This window comes from Enoplosus armatus, chromosome 16 (genome assembly GCF_043641665.1).
Source record: "Enoplosus armatus isolate fEnoArm2 chromosome 16, fEnoArm2.hap1, whole genome shotgun sequence".
In the NCBI taxonomy this organism is placed as follows: domain Eukaryota; kingdom Metazoa; phylum Chordata; class Actinopteri; order Centrarchiformes; family Enoplosidae; genus Enoplosus; species Enoplosus armatus.
Window position 1 is genome coordinate 2,250,148 of NC_092195.1, and position 14,220 is coordinate 2,264,367.

General features: G+C 44.6%; 1 protein-coding gene across 2 annotated transcripts in view; it reads right to left on the bottom strand.

The window, feature by feature from the left end:
* LOC139299415 (retinoic acid receptor beta-like) overlaps positions 1-14,220 on the bottom strand; it is a 100,202-nt gene that overhangs the window by 66,689 nt on the left and 19,293 nt on the right. Inside the window, exon 1 of one of the 2 annotated variants that reach the window (XM_070922317.1) lies at positions 908-1,064. The exons of the other annotated variant lie outside the window; for it this stretch is intronic. Within the exon in view, the coding sequence (XP_070778418.1) occupies positions 908-1,064 (157 nt within the window). Of the gene's footprint in view, positions 1-907; positions 1,065-14,220 lie in introns of those variants that run through there. 2 annotated transcript variants of the gene reach the window in all.

The following is a 14,220-nucleotide window of genomic DNA, read 5'->3' on the forward strand; positions in this document are numbered from 1 at the left end:
TGGGTTATTCTGAATTCCTCACAGGAGGTCATTTTGGGTGCACTTTCCCTACAAACTCTGCATTTATCACAGCAGTTAGCACTGTTTTATCCTCCATAGGATGCCCCAAGTGTTCTACTTTAGATATTTCTACTTCTCTTCTTTTTTTAAAGTCTCGTACACAAAATAATAATTTTTTTTTTTTTAAATAAAAAATAAATAAATAAAAAAGACAAACTAGCAGCAGTCCATCTACCTATCAGTCAGCTGAGAGGTTGACCTGGTCCGAGAAGCAGCCCCCCCCCCCCCCCAACCACTACGCTCATCTCGTTTGAGGAGGTCCGGCGGGGTCGTTCATCTAAATCAGTGTCAGGGAGCGCATGCAGGTCGCGGCTCGCCCCTCTCCTGTCATGTGCGGGCCGGTGGGGGGGGGGGGGGTGTGGAAGCGCCGCCTGTGTTTACTCTCACTTGCATTCCTCCGGCCCCGGCCCCCGGCTCTCTGGACTCTGAACTGGCCCACATACATCAGCGGGTCGGGGCTTCCTGCGCACCGCCGGGAGAATTTATGAAGGGCGCGCGCGGCGGGGTGACGTGAGGCATGACATCAAAAACTAAGTTGACAAGCAGCAGAAAGTGACACTTAATGCCCCCCCCCCCAACCACCACCACCACCACCACCCTACCCCTCCACCCCCGCCCTTTCATTCATGCCTCCAAGACTTTCTTCCCTCATATATCGGATTTGAACCTGAAAGCAAAATTGACTTTCTCATCATGGCAAACTTGTTGTGGATCATCATCATCATCATCATTATCATCATCACCCTCATTCCGAGCTCATCCGCTTCAACAAGCACCACCAGCACCACCACCACCAGCACCACCAGCACCAACAACAACAACAACAACAGCAGAAGTTTGGACCTACAGTGTGCGCTCCGGCGGTGCTGCCACTCTCTGTGCGCCAGTCCGCTGATGCAGGCTTTCAGAGCCTTCTCCTGCAGCATGCAGGAGGACGGGCTGGACGTGTAGAAGTCCAGCATCTGCCCGGGACTCACGGCCAGCACGTCCATGCAGTCAAACATGGTGACGGCGCGTCGCTCAACTCGTCTTGTGCGCTACGGATACAAAAATCACCGACATGGGCGCACGCAACTCCATCAAACTCCGCTGATTTCAAATCCCCCCCACCTCCTCCTCCTCCTCCTCTTCCTCCTCCTCCTCCTCCTCTTCTTCTTCTTCTTCTTCTTCTTCTTCTTGGCACGGCAGATCTCGCTCCTCTTCTTCTCCGTCGTCCCGCACCGGAATCATGAATTATTTCGGACCAAAATGCTCCGTGGCGTCTTCTAAACGCTCATGTGCCGTTTCCCCGCACCGTGTCCGGTCCGCGCGCCGCCACGGGACTCCTCCATAACAAACAGTCTAATAATAATAATCATAACAATAATAATAATAATAATAATAATAATCCCGACGCGTTCTCTCTGAATCGCCCCGCCGTCTCGGTTGCCGACACCAGAGAAAGCAGCGGTGGCGCCCGGCCGAACCGGAGGATCTCCCGTTTCTATTATCAAAAATAACACGGACGGCGTTTAAAAGCACATGTTCTCCCCTCCGATGACGAATGGGTTATCCGCCCCCCCCCCCCCCACCTCACCTCACCACCACCACCACCACCCACCACCACCCCTCCCGTGCCGCTCATTTCCAACTAGTTTTTGCCACGGAGAATGAAAGATTGAATTGCCTAATATATGCGGGTGAACTTTGCGTGAACCCGAGCCGAGGCTGCTGACCTTCAGACGACCCGGGCAGGCTGACATCACTGCGGCTCCGCAGCGCGGAACGAGGCGGAGGGGAGAAGAAACGCAGGCGGAGGAACAACACACAGCTTTTCTTTCCCTCTTGGAAAGAACAAAATACACGGCGGTGTTTTTTTTATTTTATTTATTTATTTATTTTTTTTTTAATTTAAAGCCGAGTATTTCCACGGCTCTAACCTGCCACGCGCCCTTTACGCACAGTTTGGACCGGCTGCACCGATTCGTGTGTTCGGGAAACAGTTTTCTTTTACTTACGGGAGAGGAAGAGGAGGAAGAGGAGGAAGAGAAGGGCTGCGTCCGACGGCAACTTACCGCGTCTCTGTTGACGAAACCGCAGCAGCGGCTGACGACGCCAATAACGCGCTGGCGGATCGATCGCGGTGGCCGCAAGCGTCGCTGTCAAAGGATGTTTTACTGGTGGGGGATTTCTTTTTTGTTTGTTTTGACATGTCTGGAGCTTCCTGTTTGGCTTTTTGCTTGATGAAAACGTCTTCAAAGGCTTGATTAAAAATTAAAAGACATGATCAAGATTTACAAGGTGCTTTTTGTTGTTGTTTTTGTTTTTGTTTTTTTTGTTTTTTTGGACTTTATTTGGCTTGGTGCTTGGGTTTTTGTTGCCTATCACAATCATTAAAAAATAATTCACACCGTAAGCAATTTACAAACCAACGTATTAACTGGCCTACCCTATGTTAAATGAATTTGTATTATTGTTTTTATTTACAATACCAATACATTCAATAAGTGATGCTAATTGCCATGATTTGTGGATGACTTTTACCATGAAAACTAAGTTATATATATATATGTAGTTATATACTGAGTTATAGATAAAATGGGAGTCAATGGGGCCTTTAAAAAAACTTCTGCATTAAACTGCATTACAGTATATAACTCATAAACTATATACATGAGATTGAGCTTATTCACATTTTCTTTTGGACCCAACTGAACTTTATTTTGACATTCCTGCTTGGTTTTTGTTGTCTCTTACAATAATAATAATAAAAAAAACCTTCACACCTTAAACAATTTGCAAACAAATGTGTTAACTCACCTATGCTATATACATTTGTATTGTTGTTTTTACAATATATTAATGATAAAAAAATAAACTGGGGAAGGAGTAAAATGTGTGTAAATGCTGTAAGCACTGGTGCTAATTGGCATGATTTCTGGATGACTATATACAATGAAAAACTAACTGGCTGAGTTATAGATAAAATGGGAGTCAATGGGGCCTTTAAAATACTTATACATTTCTTTTCTTTTTTTTGGACTCAATTGGACTCAACTGAACTTTATTTTGACACTCCTGCTTGTTTGTATTTATTTTTTTGTCAAATTACAATAATAAAAAAAGCCCTCCACACCTTGAACAATTTGCAAACAAACGTGTTGACTCGCCTACCTAACCCTAACGTATATGTTTGTATTATTATTTTTACAATATCAATATATTAATTAGCAAAAGCCAGTGAAGAAGTAAAATGTGTGTGAATGCTGTAAGCACTGATGCTAACTGGCATGATCTCTGGATGACTTCATAATACGAAAACTAAGCGGCTGAGATATAGATAAAATGGGAGTCAATGGGGTCTTTAAAACACTTCTGCATTACCGTATATAACTCATAAACTATATATATATGTATGTATGTATGTATATATATGATTAGATTGAGTTTATTCACATTTGATCAGTGTGCACTCTTGAAAACTTGAAATTTGTTTTTTGTGTGATCAATCATGAGGTCAAAGACGTGCGAGTGCAAAAGGGAGCACTTCTGAACGTCGTACTGGCGGGAGCTTTATTTTGACATTTCTAACATTTCCTGTTTGTCACATACTTTTGGACACTTTTGTCTGACTGGTGAACTCACGGACCCATGGAGCCTTAACGCGCATATAGGTGAGGCTAAATCCAAAGCATGTAACACCTTTACGTAAATGTGTACGTTTATATTATTAATCTGCAACAACATCAATATATTAAGGGAGAAATAATAAAAAAAAAAAAGAAGAAGTCCTTAAGAAGACTCAGGTGGTCATATGAAAATGTGTTGGCTAGAGCTGTTGATGCAATAGGAGTGAATGGAGCTTTAAGCCACTTGTGCATTAGGCTTTAGTGCATTGCAGTATAGAAGTGCACAGGGCATTACAATGGGCTGATTCAAGGTTGATCGCTGTGGTAAACCGAATGGAGATTGTATAAAGATGCTTAGTTCGAAACACAATGAGATGAAGTGTGCCTAACTGGTGAGCAAAACAAGGCACAGAATAATAAATAATACAGGAAAAGTACGAGTGTGAATACCACCCTGAATACCACATTTGATGCACCACAGTGCGCTTCAAATAAATAATACGAGGATTCTTTCGCGAACGTGGCGGAATACTGAAAATGCACACTTTCTCCAGCACCACACAGTACAGTTTTGGGGTACTTGGGGGGAGTATTTCCATTTTCTGCTGCTTTATACTTCAGAAGGAAATACTGTACCTTTACCACTGCGCTCTGGGTGGTGGCCAGGACTTTTTTTTTTATTTTTTTTTTCTAAAAGTTGCACAAAGTCATGCAGCTGGATCATGACTCCCTCACTTGGGTTCCTCCAACAATCACTTCCAGGCACATTTCTTTTGACTCGTTTTAAAGACACTGTAAAAACGTTACAAAAGACGCCTGCGCGGACGCAAAAAACACACACACACACACACACACACACACACACAAGCTGGGTTATGTCACCGTTGCATAAGGCCACGCACACCATACTGCATTTCAAAACAAAAGTTGATAGCCAGACCAGTTCCTGCATCTGATTTTGACATAGGTGAAGGTTGCAAAAAAAAACATTTGATTAACTACCAATAATACTTGTCCTCACACTTCTCATGCTTTAAGTACATTTTGCTGATTGTAGACGTGAATGGCAGAAATCGATAGTTCCGATAACACCCTCCAGAGGTATCAGACCACAGAGCCAAGCAAAGACGAACAGAGCACGGGAGAGTCCAGGGTACAACATTAAGACCGTAGCGCGCATAGCTGTGGCCTGCGGCTGACTTGAAGGGAAAATGTGCTCAATTCAAAAGAACGTAAATATGGATAAGGAAATGTTAGTGATTTAGAGATATTAGTGATCAGCATTTCAAGAAAAAAAAGTCTTTTGTAACTTCCAAATCTTTAGCTGAGATTCAGACTTCAGACAACCTCGTAATCGATTCTATGAATGAACTCTTTTTAAAAAAAATATATATATATCATGTATATCATCATATATCAAGGGTCGGTCGAATGGTCATTTTGCAACGCGCGGTTGTACAGCGAAATGAACGCTTGCCGTCCCTTTGTGGGACAGACCCCACAGCACAACACCAGTAACTGCCATTTTACTTCAAAGTCAGGTCAAGTTCAATCCTGTATTTCTGCTGAGTTCCGTCGTAATCGCTCACTAAACTCGTCAAAATAGGTTGCTTAAAAACAGTCTTAGCTCATCGGCATACGTTTGATTGTATTGTACTCTGTTAAAATGAAATATATACATGTACATGTTTAAAGGCAGTCTTGTTGGTCTCCTCTCTGATCAAAATGAATGAATTTAACCACTCCCTGCGCTCTTCCTATGTTAGGCCCTGGAGTCACTCACATCTTATCAGCTGTGACAATCAGATGCTGCGGCTCATGAGGGATCAGGCGTGACGCTGTTCGACTAGTAGTTACAGAATGAAGATCAGTTGGGAACTTAATGATTCCAAGTGGGTGCAGTGCACAGATTTTGTGCTACTTTAACTTTGAGCGAAGTGAGAAATAAAAGTTGTTGCCTTGAAATGTTGCAGGGAAAAAAAAAAAATATATATATATACTGTATATATATATACAAGTACAAGACTAAAATGATCATAAAAAGTATATTAATTATATCATACCACGCCAGTAACACATTATGTTCATTCCATCGTGCTCTAATTATATGGGGACCACTACAGGTGAAAAGTCACAATTCGGCTTTGTGCGTTGAGCGCATTGACGAGCGTTTGCGAATGTAAAGCTTGTGTTCGGTTAAGCTACCCAATCACAATGACAGGGTATCATGTAATACAGCAAGTTCATTTGAGGTCCACGAGGCAAAACGTTCTTGACCTTCTGGTTATTTTCTTAAACTAGATGTCCATTGAGGTGGGAGTGGGGAGGTGCATCCTCTTAGCGTCCGCTAACTTAAAATTGCATTCATAAACACTTGCATTAATTATTCAATTCATGTTTTCCTTTAATTTGTGGGGCACATACGGAGGTTCCATAACACGGTTTAATATATTCAAATGCCAAGAAAAGAGATCTTCTTTGAGCGGCCTCTCTTTGATGCACGCATAATAGCCATCGGGGACCTCACCGCACTCACTTCATGTTTTTAGTTTAACGCAGAGAAAGGGACGGGCTCTAATATATACAGCGTGTAACGTCCCGACCAGTTTTGTCAGCGCGTTGTCGCCTTATTTTGTCACGCTGTGTATTTGTATTTGTATTTTGCAGCACTTACCGTCTCCTCTCGTTTCAGAGGCTTCACTTCCTGCTCCCGCGTGTTTCCCCCGCCTTCGCGATGGCCTGCCCCGCCCTGATTAGTTTCACCTGTCCCTCATTAGTCTCTCACCTGGGTGTATTTAACCTGTGTCCTCCCCTCCTTATGTGCCAGTTCGTCTTTGTCCTTTGTGCTAAGCGTTCCAGCGATTTCCCCCCCGAGTGTTCTTTGTATTTTTTGACTACCTGGTTTTGATCTCTTTTTTGACTACGTCTCTGCCTATTCCCTCCTGGATTATCTGCATTGTCTAGAAAGACACACGGGGCTGACGTTGACCTTATTCAAAATCGGAATTTCTTTTCTCAGAGCTGAAAAACCAGAGTGGCTCAGTGGCTTTCAATTTAATCGGATTAGTTTTTGTAGTGTTGACCATCATGTTACTCCCACGCGTAATGGCTGCCATCCGGAAATGTGTTGTCACAAGTCCCCACGTCTTCACAAAAGAGCAAGCAAGATCCACAATGCACCGCAGACTGGTTCTAGGGACATGGGATGGGAACCTCTGGCGGGGAGGGAGCGAGAGCTAGTGTGGGAGGTGGAGCAGGACCAACTGCAGTAGATATAGCTGGGCTTATGGGTGTGGAGGTACTCTTGAGCCCCTGACCGTTCTCCCCGTAGAGTGAGAGGGTCACCTCCATGAGACTACAAGTCGGTGAGACGAAGGCTCTGAGTGTTGTTTGTGCCTACACACTCGGCGGCATTTTGGAGTATCCAGCCCTCTTAGGGCGTTGCTTCGTACCCGAGTACCCTTGATCCACACTCCATAGCAGTTGGTGGCGTTAATGCACCATAAAGTTGTTTGCCAACCGCCATAACACATCAACTATGCACATTTGTTAATGTTGTCCCCCCTCCATGTAGAAAAGAGTACTATAAGCACTATGCCTACTATTATTGCTACTGTGGAGACAATGTCAACAACCACCCGCTCGCCTTCCTTCCTACTTTATCAGCCATGGCCGTGCAGTTCGGGCGGGTGAATTTGGCGTCTACGCAGATGTTTACAGTCGAATGGTTACGGTGTCACGTTCTAAACAGCAGTCTACTTCCGTGTTTTGGTGCAGTAGTTTTCACACCTGATGCGAACTGTGTACCCGAGTACACATGAACCGTACTCGAGGCCACCTTTTCAAGTTGTACGGTACACAGTGGTCACACTAATCAAACGAACTGGACTTTGGGGTCAAGTGTACTCTGACTCTGCTGTGAAAGCCCCTTAGACTCTAGGTGGGGTCCTGGAAAGGATGATGCCAAGAGACTCAATGGAGAAACCTGGAGGGGAATGGCCTGCCCGATCTTATGTGGTCATTTGTTATTGGACTTCTGTGCTAGTCATGGATTGGCCATGTACGAGCATTGGGTGATTCATAAGTGAACTTGGTACCAAAACACCTTAGGTCAATGGTCGACTTTGTGATCACATCATCAGATCTGTGGCCGTGTGTCAAAGCCTCCATCGTGGAGGTGGCTGCCCGGAGTTGTGGTCAGAAGGACGTTGGTGCCTGACGTGGTTGCAATCTTCATTGCTGGTGGAGGAGGCCTTTCGAGCTTGGTTGGCTCAGGGGTCCCGGTACCGGGAGTCTCTGGCCGCCGCTGAAGCAAAAACTGGCGGCTTTATTTTAGCCAATACCAATTCTGGGTTCAGGGAAGCTACAGCGAAGGACTTTCAAGACCTCAAGGAAGTTCTGGCAAACCATCCGCCAACTGAGGGAGGGAAAGCAGGGCTTGGCTGCAGGCAGGGCTGGCAGAGATCTAGATATTATTGTAGATATTGTCGAGGACAGTGCCTGCAGAATGGCAGACCACGGTGGTGGTTTCCATTTTTAAAAAGGGGGACTGGAGGGTGTGCTCTAATTATTGGGGTTTCACACTGCCCCGGGAAAGCTTTTGCCAGGGTGCTGAAAGGGAAGCTCAGACCAATTGTTGAGCCTCAGATCAGAATCAGAATCAGAAATCAGAATCTTTATTGATCCCCGGGGGGGAAAATTGTACAGTACCGGTGCTCCCATTCAAGAGTAGAAAGCAGCATAAATTAGAGCTAAAAAAAGATTCAGGAGGAGCAAAGCAAACACCTTGCTTAACTTGCTGCCACAGCCTCAAATGACAACGTGGCAATGTAGAAGAGGTTGCTAAACCTAAACCGCTAAAGAATTTGCTCACAACTTCGACATATTAGCTTAAAAAGTGATGATATGTCGATGTAGTGTTCACTGACCCCAAGTGGCCAAACAAGAACCTGTTATTGCATTTGTAAAAGGCTTTGTTTGAAAATGCTAGACCTTCTTTTTTCTGCTTTTTTTTTTTTTTATTTAAAAGAAAAGCAAGGGAAAAAAACTAAACTAAAAACAACTAAAATATTGGCTACTGATTATCGGACCCCTTGAAATATACTGTCTCATTTTAAAGGTGTTCCCAACATTCACAGCTTCAATGCAGAAATATCACCATCAGCTTCAAAACCCCCACATCAGAAACCCACATCAGAATTCCTGGATGAGGAAGAGTCTCATATACACCGTACAGGTATATGGCACCTATAGAGCAGTCACGGTTGTCAGTGTGCTGAAAGCCAGATGCACACTAACACTTGTGATAGCGTTTGATGGAGCACAGAAGGCAGTTTGAGGAGGGAGCGGAGGCCTGAGCGCTGCACAGCACACTGATCCCCACGGAGCTCATGAATATTGCAGAGAACCTACAGCAAAGCTGAAACAGGAACCCCCTGGACCCCCCCCCCACCTCCTCCTCCTCCCCCCGCCCTACACACACCAGCTGACCCCCTGCAGTTCAGCCGGTGTAACAGTAACCCCCTGATTCACACACACACACACACACACACACATACACACAACCCCGGTCAGCAGAGGTAATGAATACACCTGAAAATCCACCTGTAATTAGAAGGTGATAATGAACCCATCCATCAAGATAAGCCGCTTTTTGGCATCAGTGCTCCACAGCTCGTGGTCGCGGCTGCCAAAACGCACCAGGCTGTGACAATACACAGCGTAGCTGACCATTTAATAAGGCCGGGTAAAGCCTGACAGCTTTGAGTACGACACACATGCGGCGGCTGCTATTTTTCACTCTGTGCCGAGCTTCAACAAGACCAGTAAGTGGATAACCTAACCGCCTAATCTGCAGCTTCAGGTACACTTTTAATTCCCATTTTTCTCCACAAAGAAACCGTTATTTCATATCATATTTATGAACAGGGCTGCGTTTGGTCGCTCGCAATTCCTCGATGGGTCAAACCGCGTTCAAACAGCTATATTTAGTTACACTTGCACTTAGCCTATTGGTAATTGAATTGAAGCAGCGTGGCAGAAGCAAATATATTTTCCACCCGGGTTGTGTATCGTGCCAAAGCGTGCATCGGAATGATGCCTTTGTGGAGCAACACGATACACGGAGTGAAACTGAAGATTAGGATTAATTTCGGTCTTCATCATTAGCATAAATTCTTCACATTCAAACAATACGGGAGCGTTTACGGATTGAAATACCTTCCCATTGCTGAAATTGCTTATCTTATTAAAAAATGAATCGCACACAGCGACATATATTAAAAAAAAAAAGAAAAAAAAAAAAGTTTATATTCTATTTTTGTAGAGCAGGCAGAGGATCAACAGCCTGTTCCCGTCGTGGTGTATTTAAAGCATTGGTTCATATTGTCACTGCGGTTAAAGCTGAGGCGTCCATCGGTGGATCATTTAAAGCAGGTTCTTTTTTGCACCAACAAAGACTGACCTTGTCCAAAAAAAACAAAAAAAACCCTTTACATTCTCCCACAATAGATGGAGCGCTTGTGTCGAGTGCACGTGCTGTATTAACCCCTGATACTGTCAAGAAAAACTCACAAGAAAGAACCCCCCCCCCTTCTAAAGTGCTGTTTTATTCTGGTCCGGCTCCCTCGCTCAAAGAGCCTCTCCTCCTCTGTGCGCAGACTGAACAAAGCTCCGAGCCAGAATAAGGCAACACAGGCAACGCTTTATTCTGAAAATCACAAACCAAGCAAACCCAAAGGGCTGAAGGAAAAAAAAATAAAAAAATAAAAAAAATCATTCCTTTACAACATTTTGTTTTTCTTTCTCCCCCCACAAAATATACTGTATCCATTGTAGCAGGACTACAATATCCTCACTTCCACAAACAACCTCCACGACTCCCAAAAGTTTGTGGAAATAAGCACGTCTCTTAAAAACATGTGCTGCCTGCATTAAAAAGTGAAGGGAGGGGGAAAAAAAAGTCAAGTTTTCCCACCAGGAGAAGATAATGAAGGACACACAAAAACAGGAAGTAGTTTGACATTGAGATACTAAGGAAAGTGAGAATGTGGAGGTCAAGATTTACCTTCAACTCAAGGTCCACTTACGAAATTGCTCTTGTGCTTTCGATCTCATTTCAGGCTCTTCACCGGGGGGAAGAAGTCATAGAGGAAAAAAGCAAAAAGCTAGTAAGTGGACCGTGGCTGATGTCATGGGACAGGTGGACGGGATCTTGGATCGAAAAACAAAACACACAAAAAAAAACAAACATGAAATCAATAATCCAAAAATGCCATTTCTTGTTTGTAACATGATTGTAGCAGCTTGCGTTTTCTCCCCGTTTTACTGACTTGCTCAAAGGGAACCTTGTTCGATGTAAACTACGGCCCCAACGCTTTGGGTGCGTAGGAATGAAAACCCTTTTTAAAAACAAGATATTAGATAAACAAAGTTATGTTTACATTCAGCGCTGTTTACTTGCTAGCAGTCGTCGTCTTCTTCTTCTCTGCCTTTCCTGGCACATTGCAACATTTTTGTTGTTGTTGTTGTTGTTTGGTTGTTGCAGGAAGGGACCCGCTTATCAAAACATTGCTCCACAGCGCCACTTGTGGCCGCAACCTTCGTAGGGCGCCTTTAAAACTGCACTGTGAACTCTTTCCAGTGATTGTGTGTCGGTGTTTGGTTTAGTCACCGTCTGAAAACAACACAGGAAGTCCAATCCCAGTATTGCAATTCGCCAGCTCCCTGTGACCCCCTGACCCTGAGTAGGTGGGGGAGGGGGGGGGGGGGGGGGGCGCTCTCTGTGTCTCCTTCCTTCTCACTCAGCAAAGGACTCGGAGACAATAATACACTTCAACAATAATAAAACCGCAGACTCAATGCTTCTGGTTGATCTCTTACGGACAGTTATTTCCCTCCTAAACTACTACATTACTGTAAAATGGTGCCAACTGCGATTGAGCCAAACACACCGGAGCTCTTTTTAGCATGAAAGGCAACCTTATGAACCTTGCTTACAGCGTTTACATCATTTATTTAGTCGCTTTTACCCAAGGCCACCCACAAGGAGCGCATTCGACCACGCGGCTGGAACCCCAAAAACTGCACGAATCGCGCAAGCGTGCGATTCCTGATGGACATAATCAGAGCATTGTTTGTCAAAAATCTTTGGATTCGAATGATCCGTAAGGGGGGGGTTTATTACGATCAAAATAGAGGGGGAGATGGTGCATTTTATACAGAGCTTTGGCGCATCATAGCATGTGTCTTGATAAAGAAGTAACATGCAAGTAGTGTTTGTTTTCCCCAGTCACACAAGAAATATGACATCCAGTACCTATTACTTTTGCCTGATTAAGCTTTGCAACATGAGGGTTAGATACAATAACAGCTCCCACAGCCCGGCCTGATTTGGATGCCCCTGTAACTTTATGCTGACCTCTATAAAGCTCCTCTAAGTATGAATAAAGGTCAGTCACCAGGTTCACGTGGTTTACCTCCAGACTGTTATTTATATGTCAGAGAGGGGGGGGGTGGATTTGGCGCCCGGGTAGGACCTCTTTATGCTGGAAATGATTCTCTCTGCAATTTCAAAATTAGTAACGTAGCCATGAGTTCCCTAATGACTTTCTCTCGATGCAGAGACGGCTAACATGGCGTATGTGTCGCGGGTATAATGTTGCCATGGTGCGCCACTTTAGTTTAGCATATTAGCACGCTAACATTCTCTCATTGCCACTGAGCACAGAGTACAGCTGAGGCTGGTGGGAATGCTCTCCTTCGGCCTATTATTATTATTATTATTATTACGCCTATTTGGTCCTAAACCAAAGTATTGGACAAAATTTGGCCTAATGACGGCGTTGGAGGAAAAGTCAGAGGATCGCCGAAGTCATTGCCATTCATCGAGTGGGGTTCGTACAAGCCTGAACTTAATTTAATGGCAATTTCACACAAAACAAAAACATGTTGGTGGTGGTGCAAGGGAAAAGTCATTAGGGTTCATCCTGCGGGACCACAACTGCCGCCAGCATGGCGTCAACCAGGGAGCCAGTTTTCTCGATGGCCGGGGGCAAACTAGGAGTGCTAAGTGCCGCATTTATATCTCCTCACAATTAAAACCCTTGTGTAGCCTCGACATTCTGTATGCTCCCCTTGTCCCAAGAGTCAGAAATGACCTTGAAACCACAAAATGCGTGAAGAAACCATTCGTCACGAAACTGTGTGCACTACCACTCTACGTGGGGGCATTTCTTCTTCATCTGAAGATGATGCATCGTGCTCGGGGTTGTATTCTTCCCCATCTTCTTCTTCAGATACCTCCTCCTCTTCTAGATCATTGCCCCCTTGTTCCCCCATGTCGGGACCTGAAGTCACCTGCAGCATCTCGTATGTGAGATGACCCCGCCTCTGACTGCTCCCCCCATTAGTAAACTTACAAGAAATGTTTATTTTGTCATTTAGTTTTGTCTGTAATCAGTGTAAATTGTGTAAATGATTTCGAAAGTGACCTCCAAGACAACCCTGGTGGTGTACAAACAAAGGCAATATTTCCCTTTTTATCATTTTTGGGTCACTCTAGGAAAAGTCAGCTAATTTCAAGTTGAAAAAAGGTCATTTGAGGGGTTTTCTCTGCTGTTAAACATGGTGGTGGGTCATGTTTGACCCTTAAGACAACACGAGGGTTAGGACAGACGCATCTCACAAGAATCCATTTGCCTCCAAGAATGTTACTGGTGCAAACCCAGGGAGCTAGATCCCGCGGACAGCTGCAGCGTCGGTGCGTCCACCAACATCGCTCCCTGCTTTCACTTTTGTTTTTCTGGCTTTAAGCTTCACGGGAGGAGACAGAAAACAGCCTTGACACCAAAATAGAGTTACACCCTTACTTAATTTGTTGTCCTACTGCTAGCCCCCTGCTCTTTCAAAAGTCATTCAAATGGTGTAACTTGCTCAAATGTCTGAGAATACAGGGGGTAATAATGAATTCATGGCTTCTTAAACATCTTAAAATATTGGCGAGCTGCAGTTACAACAGTGATATGTCTGACCGGCAAACCTACAAACAAAAAGCCCAGCCACGTGCGTGAACGTACTCATTCGGCTGCCGCGGGGAAGCCGTGGATCAACGGATGTAATAAACTACCTCCACCTCTCAGCCGCGGTTACAGTCCTAAGCGCAAGCCTCCCGTGGTCATGACAGGGCATTTCAAGTCAAGTGCACATTATTGTCTGCTCCGCACAAGACAATAGCTAATAAACATTGACTGCGCGGGCTGATTGTGATTGGTTAAAGACATGTAGCGCTGGCCAGAGGTACGGAAGAGAGACCCATTACAAACTAGAAGGCAATAAAGTGAGCTCATTTACTCCTAACAGCCTAAGTACCCTCAGCAATGGGTCCCCTGCTGGAAATTTGGGTCGATGGAGAAGCAGTAATTACACTTCTGTCTAAGTGTCTTAATGTGACTGCCGCCATTGTTTACTTTTCTGTCTCCTGCAAAACACTGGCTGACGGATCATTTTCATTTCCAATCAAATCTGTGTGCGCGCGAGTGTGTGTGTGTGTGTG